Source organism: Crinia signifera, chromosome 1, assembly GCF_055691185.1.
Source record: "Crinia signifera chromosome 1, ASM5569118v1, whole genome shotgun sequence".
Classification (NCBI taxonomy): Eukaryota; Metazoa; Chordata; class Amphibia; order Anura; family Myobatrachidae; genus Crinia; species Crinia signifera.
Window position 1 is genome coordinate 265,885,749 of NC_139217.1, and position 12,790 is coordinate 265,898,538.

The 12,790-nt window shown below is 45.3% G+C and overlaps 1 protein-coding gene across 7 annotated transcripts in view; it reads left to right on the forward strand.

Annotated features, from left to right (window-relative positions):
• Positions 1-4,924: 4,924 nt before the first annotated feature.
• PWWP3A (PWWP domain containing 3A, DNA repair factor) overlaps positions 4,925-12,790 on the forward strand; it is a 55,082-nt gene continuing 47,216 nt past the window's right edge. For 2 of the 7 annotated variants that reach the window (XM_083182758.1, XM_083182814.1), the window contains exons 1-2: positions 5,512-5,887; positions 7,731-7,876. In XM_083182758.1, coding sequence (XP_083038884.1) covers positions 7,817-7,876 — 60 coding nt within the window. In that variant the 5' untranslated portion in view covers positions 5,512-5,887; positions 7,731-7,816. Of the gene's footprint in view, positions 4,945-5,511; positions 5,978-7,730; positions 7,877-12,790 lie in introns of those variants that run through there. The other 5 variants (XM_083182797.1, XM_083182769.1, XM_083182779.1 and 2 more) reach the window with 5 other exon arrangements.

Genomic DNA, 12,790 nt, shown 5'->3' on the forward strand with positions numbered 1-12,790 from the left:
GGGGTAAAACAAATGATTGATGATCTTGGTAGATTACAGGAATGGTGAAGAGCATGGCAGCTACAGTTTAATGCCAACAAATGCAGGATCATGCACTTGGGTCTCAAAATCCAAAGACTAAATACAGTATAAATGGCACTATCATGGAAACTACTGAGGAGAGGGATCTAGGCGTCACTATATCAGGGGACTGAAAGGCAGGTAGGCAATGTAACAAAGCAATGAAGAAGGCAAGTCAGATGCTTGGTTGCATAGGGAGAGGTATCAGCAGTGGAAAGAAATAAGTAATAATGCCACTGTATAGGTCATTGGTACGACCTCATCCAGAGTACTGTGTTTAGTTCTGGAGGCCATATCTCCAGAAGGATATAAATACATTAGAGACTGTACAAAGAAGGGCAGATAAAATGGTGCATGGCCTACATCACAAAACGTACCAGGAAAGACTAAAATATCTAAATATGTATAGTCTAGAGCAGAGAAGGGAAAGGGGGGACAGGATATAAACTGTCAAATATATCAAGGGCTTTAACAAGGTACAGGTGGGAGACATTCTTCACAGGAAGAGGAGCAGCAGAACAAGAGGACATTCACTGAAACTAGAGGGGTTATGGTATAAAACATCTACAGTGTCTAGTTCTACAATCATATGGTCAACCACTAATGGTCAACAGTCACAAGGTCGACAGGGCCCAAAGGTCGAAATGAGTTTTAATGGTTTAAGGGTGTCTATGTTGACATAGGTCAACATGGACACTGTCTAAGTGTACCGCGTCCCCTCGCTGCGCTCGGCACACTTTTATTCTCCTTCCACGCCCTAGTGGCTAGTGAGGCATGAAATACCGCCTGTCAGCAGATATCTTCTGAAAAATTTGAAAAAAATAAAATGTCGACCTTTAGACCCTATCGACCTATTGTCTGATGACCTTTAAACCCTGTCAACCTTTTGACTGTCGACCAATAGTTGTCGACCTAGAGTCATTCTATGATCAGTCCGCATACCAACTAGAGGGAGGAAGATTTAGGGGAAATTTGAGGAAGTATTACTTCACAGAAAGGGTTGTGGATAAGTGGAATAGCCTCCCGTCAGAGGTGGTAGAGGCAAATACAGTAGAACAATTTAAACATGCTTGGGATAGGCATATGGATATTCTTACAAAAAAATAAGGATCAAATATGGTTTGTGGAAACAGGTTTGAAAAAGGGGCAGACTAGATGGGCCAAGTGGTTCTTATCTGCCATCAAATTCTATGTTTCTATGTATGCATGGAGGGGATGCAAGAGAGCAGTGGTAGTGTGTCGGACGACAGTTGGGATGCGGACAGTCATTACTCCGACGTCGGAATCCCGACTGCTCACTCGTGTGGGTCCACGACCCCTATAGAGGGAGAATAAAATAGGTGCCCGCAGCGTGGCTAGCCCGCAAGGGGCTTCATTGCGCTCCCCCCGCTGTGCAGTCGGGATTCCGACGTCGCGGTAATGACTGTCGGAATCCCGACTGTCGGTGTGTTATACCATACCTGCAGGATAGTAGTGGTAGTGTTGTGTATGCGAGGAGGGGGGTGCAGGATAGCATTGGTAGTGTAGTATGAGTAGAGGGGGCAGAATAGCGGCGGCAGCATACTGTTTGCATTGGGGAGGGGGGCATTATTGGAGGGAGTCCCCATTGCCTAAGGGATCTCCCCCTAATTTGCTCAGTCAGGACTGGCTTAGGAGTGTGGTGCTGGTTAATTGAAATACAAAAACGCCCATGCCATTTTGCCACTATATTCCCTGAACAAGTATTGGCTGCAAAAACTAGTTATATATTTCTTTTACATGTGGACTGCAAGTACCAGTAGGCTCTTACAGCCTGGACATGCTGGTACTTGTGGTTACTCAAGTACCTGATGCCTTGATGTAACTTGTAGCTCCACTGTAAAGACAATATTCTATTATTTACTAATTATCCCAAGAGCCTGGTTCTTTGAAAGACATGGGACCCTTGATTATTTTAGTTATTAATTAACAGTTATTTATATACTGTAGCACACACATAATCCCACAGAGAATATTTGAACATTCACATCAGTCTTTGCTCCAGTGGAGCTTACAACCCTACCACATGTACATGCAGACACAGACATTCTAGGGTTATTTTTGTGGGAGTTAATTAACCTACCTGCATATTTTTGGATTGTGGGAAGAAACCGGTGTACCTGGAGGAAACCGACACAAGCATGGGGAAAATATACAAAATCCACACAGTTGGGGCCATGGTGGGAATTTTACCAGCACTGAATCTAAATTAGCACCAGCTCCAATAGCCCAGTGATGGTTCTGCTTTCAGGAGAGACACCACAATTGTTTTTTTTTTTTTTTTTTACAGGACTACAAGTACCAGTGGGCCCTTGTCGTTTGTACCGGCATGCTGGGGAACCATTCTTTATACGTTTAATGCTCTTTAACCCACAACTGTATATGCTGTGCTATATAAGAACCTAAACACCACACCCACCCACCACATGGAAAAATAGATATGCAGAGTGACATGTTGTTATTATTATTAGTTATATTCTTATTGATAAGGCACCACAAATATTTTGCACCCCCATACAAAAGAACAGTCCAGGGAGACCAAACTTAACATTACAGTAAGTACATAACAAAGGTGAAAAGACATGGAGGGTAGTTGATAACAAGTTATCAACGAGTGTAGGGGGCGCAGAGGAATATGAGGTGCTTTGTCAAGCTGCGGTGTGGGTAAGGGGTAGTATGCCCCTTCTGGTGAATCAGAGGGCAAACCACATCCAGTCTCACCCACCTTGAAATTACCCCACACATTTGGGTCCGGACCAGCCTCACCAGCCGACTCACCCAGTGAGTTTCTTGACCAGCGGTCACTAATTGGTTCCAGTCACCAGGGCAGCCACATGCCCAAACCCGGACGGAGGTTCCATACAAGCTGTAGAGTATTACTCCACCTAAAGAAACCTACCGCGGGCCTTCTTTTGGACACAAATAATACCGGTATCAACTGCTGGACTATACTTAGCCGAACTTAGCCGATTCTGGCTTCATTTCAATAAAGAGGCATCATAGGAACAGACCAAGTGGATTCTCAAAAATACAGTACCGTATTAACTGGACTTAACCCAATATTCCCTCTGCAATAGAGCTAATTTATTTTAATCATGGTATGTCATGCTGAAATGTTATGTTTTAATAAATGTTATTTTATTCCCAATTGGCACCACCACTTTTTTAACCCAATTAATTGATTTATTCAATATTTTATATTGTTTAGCGCAGTGTGCCCCCTTGTTCTTACAGGTGAAAGGAGTGCCACAATTAAAGACCTTATTTTGGACCGTTCGCACGGGGGCCAATGTGTGGTGTATGCGCAGCCACATTTCTGTACATGTGCATACACCACGACGAACAGTGCACGCACCCAAGACTGCGGGGGATGTGGGCGGATAGTTGCACCCATGGGAACGCCCAGCGTTTCATGGGCATTCCCATATAAACGCTGGGTGACGTTGGCACTGGGGGCAGCCAGATGACATCACGAGATGTCAGTTGCCTGCCTATTTCCTCCCAAACATGCACACATATATGTGACCTGAAACTCACTTTATACTGTATATGAGTTCACGGGATGCGGTCATTTGGTATACAGCATGATGGTCGACACCATTAGGTCAACATGGGAAAAGGTTGAAAGGTCATTAGTTCAACAGGTCCATCAAAAGATGTGGGAGGTTCCCCCTGTCATGTAAATCGATGTTTATGTAAAACATCCATTCGAAGCCCATGCGAACATGGGAGGGGGGCGGGCGGACCACCATTCACAGGGCTTCTGGTTAACTCGCAAGGGTGCAAATCGCATCCGAGCAAAACCAGAATATCCCCCTAAGTACACAGTACAGCATAGATGTAAGTAGTGATGACGTGATCAACATACTACATGGGGCTGGTGGCCAAAGATGGAGATGAGTATGCGGACGAAGATGACTGTTTGAGCATGGGAGAGCTGTAAGTGAAATGTGAAGAGGGCTTTGACAACAGGAGGGAAGAGGGCCCTGCTCTGAGGAGCTTACAATCGTTTAACATGTGAGGGGAAATGCTGGTGGGTAGAGGGTGATGAGTCAGGACAAAGATGGTGGGCCTAAGCTTGTCAAATTCCCTGTTTCAAAATTTGACAGCATCATTTAAAAAAAAATAAAAAAAAAATATGCAATTCCATAGACGACAAACCTTACGGTTTCACATGTCCCATTAAGGCTTCGAATACCCCTTTCACACCAGAAAATGTAGGGACCCACCCGGGAATTCGGCCCAGGGATCATGCCGGGGCATTCCCGGATTGGCCCCTTTCACACTAGAAAGTCCCTGCATTTTTTGGTGTGGGAAGGAGGCAGGGAGCAGGTCGTAATGGCGGTGGAGGCAGTACAATAGACAGTACTCACCCTGGGTTGCTGGTCATTGGTGCAGGCCGGGGATCCACACAGGAGGCGGACGCAGATCTCTGGCTGCAGTGAGGGCACTGGAGAGCTGCATTCTCTTCATCCGCTGCCTGTCTTGTCATCTGCGCTCAACGCCTGTGTGGAATCCCCGGCCTGACCACCCGCACCGCACCTACCCCTTTCACACCAGCCAGGACCCCGGGTTGAACCAGGGAACAACATACCTCCCAACTGTCACGATTCCGTCGGGACAGTCCCGATTTTCGGGTCCTGTCCCGACGTCCCACCCGCGGCAGGCATTGTCCCGCTGCGGGGGGTGGCAGTTGGGAGACCCCCCAATCGAGTAGAATAGACGCTGTGCGCATGCGCACAGCGTCTATTCTCGTATGAAAATGAGGTCGCGGCTAATTAGCATAAGCCGCGCCCTCATTTGCATACGCCCCGCCCCCTTTTGGGCGCTCGAGTGTCCCTATTTCCTCCGGACGAAAGTTGGGAGGTATGGAACAAGCTGCTCCATAGCAGGGTTGAAATCACGGCAAATTTTCCCAGCAATTTTGGCCTGGGAACCTTTACGAACCAGCGCTAGTCTCGGGTTGCTTCTGGGTCCAACCTGGGAAATTAGGTTGGGCTGAAAGGGGTTTTTAGACACAATCTTAAGCCACCCATACAGAGCTATAAACTCTGTGCTTTTTTAACTAGATTGCATTGTGAAGGACCCATGATTTATTCAATATCACCTAGATCATCGATGAGCATGGGTCCATCACTGTCCCTACTCTATACTACTGGTGTAAAATACCAGAATTTTTTTTTCTGGTACACTGGTGAAAAAAAAAGGGTTTTATGTTTATTAAAAACGTGCACACCCACTAGATCACAGGAGCCAAATAAATCCACCAGCAATCATGTTAGCACAAGCACACCCAGAACACGGCGACCCCCTCAGCCTCAGCGACTTCCGCTGCCCTTAGGAAAGGGGCTGGGCTGAGCTCTCTGACAACCGAAAAGAACCCGCAGCAGGATAATACACAGCCTAGCTACTGCTGCTGCCTTATCGGTACTCGCCTAATCCCGTCTGCCTCCGTCTGGTGACGGACCTGACGGTCTGCTTACGGCGGCGCAAAGTCCGGCTGCGCCTGCGGGCGGCCGTCAGGAAGGAGGCGACACCGGACACGAGAGGAGATGGGGGAAAGGGGGAGTCTCTCTTGGCGCTTTGTCCCCGCATTGGTTACCGCTATGGGCGGGAGAAGTGGCGACGAATGCCCCCAGTACCTGCAGAAGCGCAGTCAGTGGTAGTTGTTGTGTGGTTCTGGGAGGGGTGACCCGGTGAGGGGGGTGTGCGCTTGTTGTCAGTCACCGTCCACTCACCCGCAAGAAGGTTTTGGAACACAACTGCCAACTCGTAGCAATCAGAGACCTACTGGCCTGTGAGACACCCGGTAGGTGGCGGTGTATGCGGGACACACTGCTTTTCCTGCCGCCTGTGTGATGCGGAGTGTAAGTTGCGTGTGGTCCCCTTCGTGGCCGGTGTAAGTACGTACATACACAGCCACTCCATACAGGAGGCACCGCCTAGTTATTACTCGCTGATACTAAGTATGTGCTATGCATGGTGTGCGGGGCTGTGTTCGGGAGCTGTCGGCTTTCCTGTATTTTAAATATGAATTACTCACTAGGGACCTCTGGGAAACTACCGACCAGCAGCTTGTTGGTTCCTGGCCTCTATAATAATGGATTCTGCAGTACTTACTTTTTCAAAACTAGGGGTCTAATCAGGAAGAGGGAAAAGTTCCCCCGGGAGCCAAGCAGCTTTTAAATAGCAATTGTCAAGCACATTCTACCAAATTATACATAGCAGATGATTGGTTGCCATGGACAACTTCTCCACTGCCTCACATCGCCACGCCATTCATATCTTCATGAATAAACTTGCTAGGCTGATATATAGTTTATGCTCTGTAATGATGCTGGTGTATGATGGGGACGTTTATTACATTGGCTACTACTTTGTTTATTGAGGTTGGGATCATTTGGTCTACACCATTAGATCGACATGGGAAAAGGTCAACATGGTTATAGGTCCAAAGATCATTAGTTCGACAGTTCATTATGTCAACACTCAAAAGGTTGACATGGGGTTTTTCACTGTTTTTTTTTACCTGAATGTCAACACAGTCGACATGGACACAGTTTAAAGTATATCGCTCGTTGCGCTCGCAATGCATCGGGCACATTATTTTATTCTCCCACCACGCCCTAGTGGATGGTAGGGCATGAAATACTGCATGTTGGCTCAAAAATCAGTGAAAAAAAACCCATGTCGACCTTTTGACTGTCGACCTAGACATTGTCGAACTAATGACCTTTCGACCTAGAACCATGTGGACCTAATGACCGTCGACCATCATGCTCTAGACCAGGGCTGGGCAACACCGGCCCTCCAGATGTTGATGAACTACACATCCCAGCATGCCTTGCATCAGTTTCAGCATGGCCACATAGCAAAACGAATGCAAAGCATCCTGGGATGTGTAGTTCATCAACATCTGGAGGGCCAGTGTTGCCCAGCCCTGCTGTAGACCATGGGTCTTCAACCTGTGGCCCTCCAGATGTTGTGAAACTACATGTTCCAACATGCATTGCCACAGTATTTCTTGTCAGTGCATGCTGGGACATGCAGTTCCACAACATCTGGAGGGCCACAGGTTGAAGACTTGTGCTGTAGACCAAATGACCACATCCCGTTTATTGGGACCCTCATTTAGGGACCCATTTATTACAGCTCGCATATACAATGCAATCCTGGGTAGAGGACCCAGGATCGCATTGTAATACGAGATCCTATTGCAGGGATGTATCCAAAAGGATCCTGCCCCTGTGATACGCTATACCAGGTGCCAGGGGGTCTGCACATGTACGGTCAGCACTGACCCCACTGCATGGCAGCAGTTCAGTCTGTGGTCCATTTGCTACAGCCATCTCAGAATGGCAGTAGCCCAGGGTCCTGTTGCAATTCTGACCAATGTTAAAATTTGCAGATACCCGTCAAAAATAGGTGTTTTCGGGGATTTAGCTGCAAATATTAAATAAATGGACCCCTAGAGAAAATGTTCATTAAAAAAATAGTTTCTCAATTCTTTGCCATATTTCCTGTTTTTGCATAATCAATATTTTAATTTATTGAACTGAAATATATTTCCAAATAGCTATACCATGTTTTAGCTGTAGTGTGAAATTCTGTATAGAATCCTTCTCTTATACTAAAGCCTATTTTGTCTTTAGGCCACATGGATTGAATTGATAATCCTTCGTGTAGGACCAGTAGCTGGTCCATTACAAAGCTCCATACCAGAACTACATCAAGTTGAATGATGGAAGTGCCCAAGTACATCTTCTGCGAGTGGGAGAGTCGTTTATGGCCAGCAAAGGTGGGTAGTAGAACATTTTCCTGTCTGTCCCTAAATCATTGATGTGTGTCTGTTGTGCCTGATGACCTGAAATCCTCCATGCATGGGTAAAAGTTCACAGCTGTAAATGTGGGAAGAATTCAGATGCTACCATACTGCATAATGCTACATTCAGCACATACTAACTTGCCACTTAAGCTACTAATTAAAAGCCATTAAGATCATTATAGGTGTGTATTATTGCTTTTCTAGTTCAAATACACATGCTGAATTGCAGTGCCCTATCCTAAATGGACACAGTCTCCAGAAATATTAGTGGGTCCATCCAACGCTCAGCTCCCTTAGATAAGTGTGCACTCTTAACAGGAACAGGGCGAGCAGCTGACATTCGGTGATGTCAGCTGCCCTCCCTCCCATACCCGCATCACCAGGCGATTTGCATGGGAACGCCCAGCGAATCCCCTGGCTCACCGCAGTGTTGTTGGCCTCACGCACCCAGCGCATGCGATTTATTGCATGTAAATCCCTGGGGATCTGGCAGGGTCCCTGCGGCAGATGGAAACTAGTAGCGGTATTGGCGGCGCAGGAAGCGGCTGCTGAATGTAAAAACCATATTTTGAAAAGACTGGCTGGCCATTTATTAGCTGAGAGAATTCTCTCAGCCAATCAGATGGGAGGCTACTGATGCCCACAGGACCGTGCATCGGGTTCGACGGAATGTCTGCACGTGATGTTGGATGATATCACGGCCCGGTCCATCCGAATCTGCCTTTAGGTGTCCATCTAATATCTGATCAGATGTATCGGAAGAGAATAGTCAAAATTTAGCCCAGGATTAGATTCCAAGGGAAAACTGAAGACACTTGTGTCATCTGGGTAACTACCTGGAGCAAGTGGGGTGGATATGCTAACAATTGGGTGAAAAGTACAATGTGAGGGGGTTGATGGCGGTACAGTGCTAAAAATATGAGTAATCCCTTTCTTCCACAACTTCAGCACCTGCCATGGTAGAGTTAATGATGTTAGTCTGAAGGGAAATAATGCTACTTATGTGTATATGTACTAGGCAGTATGGTGTGTTGTGTAATGGGCATTATGGATTAGGGTAAGGGTGGAGGGTTATGTTGCAAGGAGTGGGATTAAACATACTTATATGTGCATGACCAGTATCAAGATAAGGGTGAATGGACACTTTAGTGTTTTACACACCGAGTGGTGTGATAAAGGAAAAGAAAAAACCTTAGGTCCTTCTCTATCCAACCTCTGAGAAACATTGTGCCGGCTCAGTCTCTGGGCAGTATTCAATGAGAAAAATTCGCTGTGATTTCTGGAGAGTTTGTGCTTTTCACGCGGTGGAGAGAGGTTTTTTTTCTCCAAAGGCGAGCCACCCTATTCAATGTGAAATATTCTCCGTCTTTCTAAGTGATTCTCGCCGTCTCTCTCCGTGTAGAAATTCTCCATCTTTTGATGGAGAGCAGGAATGTGAACTTTTAAACTAAAAGGGTGTTTTTTTTAATTTTGGTGTAAAAAAATCAGGTTTTTTTTTTCTGTGAAGGGCCATGTTATTTTTATTCATGTGCCTATAGCACATGAATATATATTTAATTTTAAAAAAAATATTTTTTTACATTTTTTTTTTTTTTTTTTTTACACAGTGCAGCCAGCAGGGGGCCGGAGCGCTCGAGCCGCTCATTAGATATTCATATATTCACTGCACCCGATGCACGTTCGGGTACAGTGAATACTGGGTCCCCCGCTGGCTATAGGGGGGGCAGCCTGTGCTGCCTGGGTCCAGGGGAGCCCTGCTCCCCTCCCCATATCCCCTGCAGCAGCCAAGAGAGACTTTAATCTCTCTTGGCTGCTACGTCCCCCGGCTCCCTGACAGCTCCCTGCCGCGGACGCTCGTCCGCTGCAGGGGTTAAGACTCGCCGCGAGTGGCGGCGAGTCTTTAACACATTGAATAGGAGGAGCAGGAGTGGCAGCGAGCCCTCCGGAACACGGAGAGTGCACGGCGAGCAAAAAAAAATGCTCGCCGTGCACGGAGAATATTTTCATTGAATACTGCCCTCTAAGCTGTGTGCAAACCTCACATTTTTGAGCACGCTGGTGGAAACAATATGGGAGCAAGTGACCCATTTGGTTCAAAATGCTGGCAAACCGAGGAACTATTGTTCAGATAAATTGGTTAAATCAGACTGATTTAACCAACTTATCTGAACAACCCTTGTCTGTTTTCAAGCGTTTAGGACCAAATGGTTCTCATCCTAGTTACCTCCCATACACTGAATACCTTTCAATCACTTTGCAAATAAGTCCTTTGTGCTCATGATCCAGTCACTGCGTGTACACAATGTCTTTGGCATGGTATACAGTCGTAAGGTAAACATACATTTTGTCTACCACTGAAGGCCAACACCTGAAAAAGGTATACCGGGTCGAGTTTTTTTGCTTTGAGCCATCATGTGCTGACAGGTGGTATTTCATGCCCTACCATCCACCAGGATGTGGACAGAGAATATAACAGTGTGCCTTTTGCATTCGTTCAAATAAGATCCAACATTCAAAAGGTACCTATATGTTAGTTGGACGCTCACTATAGTTCGTGCCGACATGGATAGTGGGGGTATGAGCTTACGGAGTTGATTTTATATAGTGTGGCTAGCGCAGGGAGCCACGTAAAACTAAGCAAATAGCTTAATGGGCACCCAACTAACATAGGTACCTTTAGAATGTTGTCCTCTAGAAAGTACCTTTTGAACGCAGGACTACTGACTGAAAAATCTAAAGTCTTTTGTGGAGATTGGTGTTAAAGTACCCTATGAGAATAAATTTGTATAATATTTTTTTTATTAGAATAGCGGATAGTTTGCAAATGTTTCTCCCCCAAATTCAGTCTTAGGCCCTGTGGACTTGGCCAAATGGAAGACAGTCTCAGATCCTGGTTACAGGACATTGAACATTGGCCCTTATTCAGATCTGATTGCAGTACAAATTTTTTCTCAAAATGGGCAAAAACCATAAGCACTGTAGGTGGGGCAGATGTAACAGGTCTAGAGAGTTAGATTTGTGTGAGTTATTGTTTCTGTGCAGGGTAAATACTGGCTGCATTATTTTGAAACTGCAATTTAGATTTCAGTTTCAACACACCCCACCCAAATCTAACACTTTGCACATGGTTTTGCCCATTTTGAGTACAAATTTGTACTGTGGTCAGATCTGAATAAGGGCCATTGTCTACAGCCTCTAGTTTCTTTACAGCCTAAAACACCTGTTCCATGCAAGCTTGGGTTATCAGATTATTCTCTTGAACTGCAGTTTAGCCATTTTAATCGCTATGAATTACTAAATAACTACCAGTCTTCAAAGCCTCTTAACAGTCCCTCTTATACCCCTTTCACACAGAAAATGAAATACCTGGGTGAAGCAGTTTCACCCACGAATTTCATTAAATACACTGGTGACCTTTTTCTGTGTGAAAGGGCACACCCGTGTCATAAATCCAGTGTCTCAGACCCTGGACCAGGGTCGAGGACATGATTTATGACCAGTGTTGACCCTTTCACACAGAAGAAATACCTGTGATATTCAGCAAATTACCGGGTAGAAATTTTCAACCCGGTAATTTGTTCTGTGTGAAGGGGGGTTAAATGCTCCCGGCAAAATGGCATTTCAAATGCAGTGTATTTGCCGGGATTTTCAGACTTTTCTGTCTGAAAGGGGTAGGACTTCTTTTACTGGCTTCCCTGTTGATCTTGTACTTTGATAATCCTTGACAGCCAGGAACAAAATAAAGTGAATGCTGCATGTTTTATTTTACCTTCTCTTAGCTGATAAGAAACAAAATGTATAAGTCCATTGCATTTCTTCAGCTGGAGGTTTTTCTCTAGTCAAACACTTCCTTTATTCAGTTTGCCGTCATTAACAATTGTTGGAGACAGTGTACACTGCGAGGTTTCACACCTATCATGTAAGCCTCTGCTAGCATGATCTATCAAAAAGTGGTCATAAAATTTTGTCAGTTCAGTCTGGTTTTATTAAAAGATTGACTGTAGGTATATAAACATTAACAAAGCACAGTAGAAACTGGAGTGCATTCATAAGTTTATCGTTATTCAATCAGCCAGTGCGAGCTATAGAGTATCGGGAATAGTTTCACTTGCCTCAGGCAGAAGAAACCAAATTCCCCAAAACAGCAGTGTTTCTGACTAAAGCACAATTTTCACTGAACCAGTGTATTTTCAGGCAAAACTAGCTTTTTTTTGCTCCCAATGTTTCTTCGTGAGTAATTGGATACCCCCTATGTTGTTTTAATTTAAACCCCCTATGTCAGGCTTTCCCAACCACGGTCCTCAAGGCACACCAACAGTGCAGGTTTTAGTGATATCCAGGCTTCAGCACAGGTGGTTTAATCAGAATCACTCGGGTACTAATTATCTACAAAACCTGCACTGTTGGTGTGCCTTGAGGACCGTGGTTGGGAAAGCCTGCCCTATGTTGTTTTAGTTTAAATTGTGAACATGGCTTTAGCCCAGTGGTTCCCAAACTGTGCGCTTTGGCACCCTGGAGGATGTGCAGGGGTGCCCTGGGTTGGTAGTCCTGGACCAATTCAAGTTATTTATGTCCATTATAATAGACAAATTGTGCACTAACAGAAGTGAATCCTGTCCATTACCACATAATGGGGCAGATGTATTAAGCTTTAACAAGAGATAAATGCAAGCGTGATAAGGAGAGATAAACGTCCAGCCAATCACCTGCTAACTGCCATGTCACAGGCTGCGTTTGAAAAAAAGTCAGTAAGGAGCTGATTGGCTGGACATTTATCTCCTTATCACACCTGAATTTATCTCTTGTTAAGGCTTAATACATCTGCCCCACTATCAGCCTTAGGATCAGTTAAGTTAAATAAATTGTGTTTCTCAATGAGAAACCTTT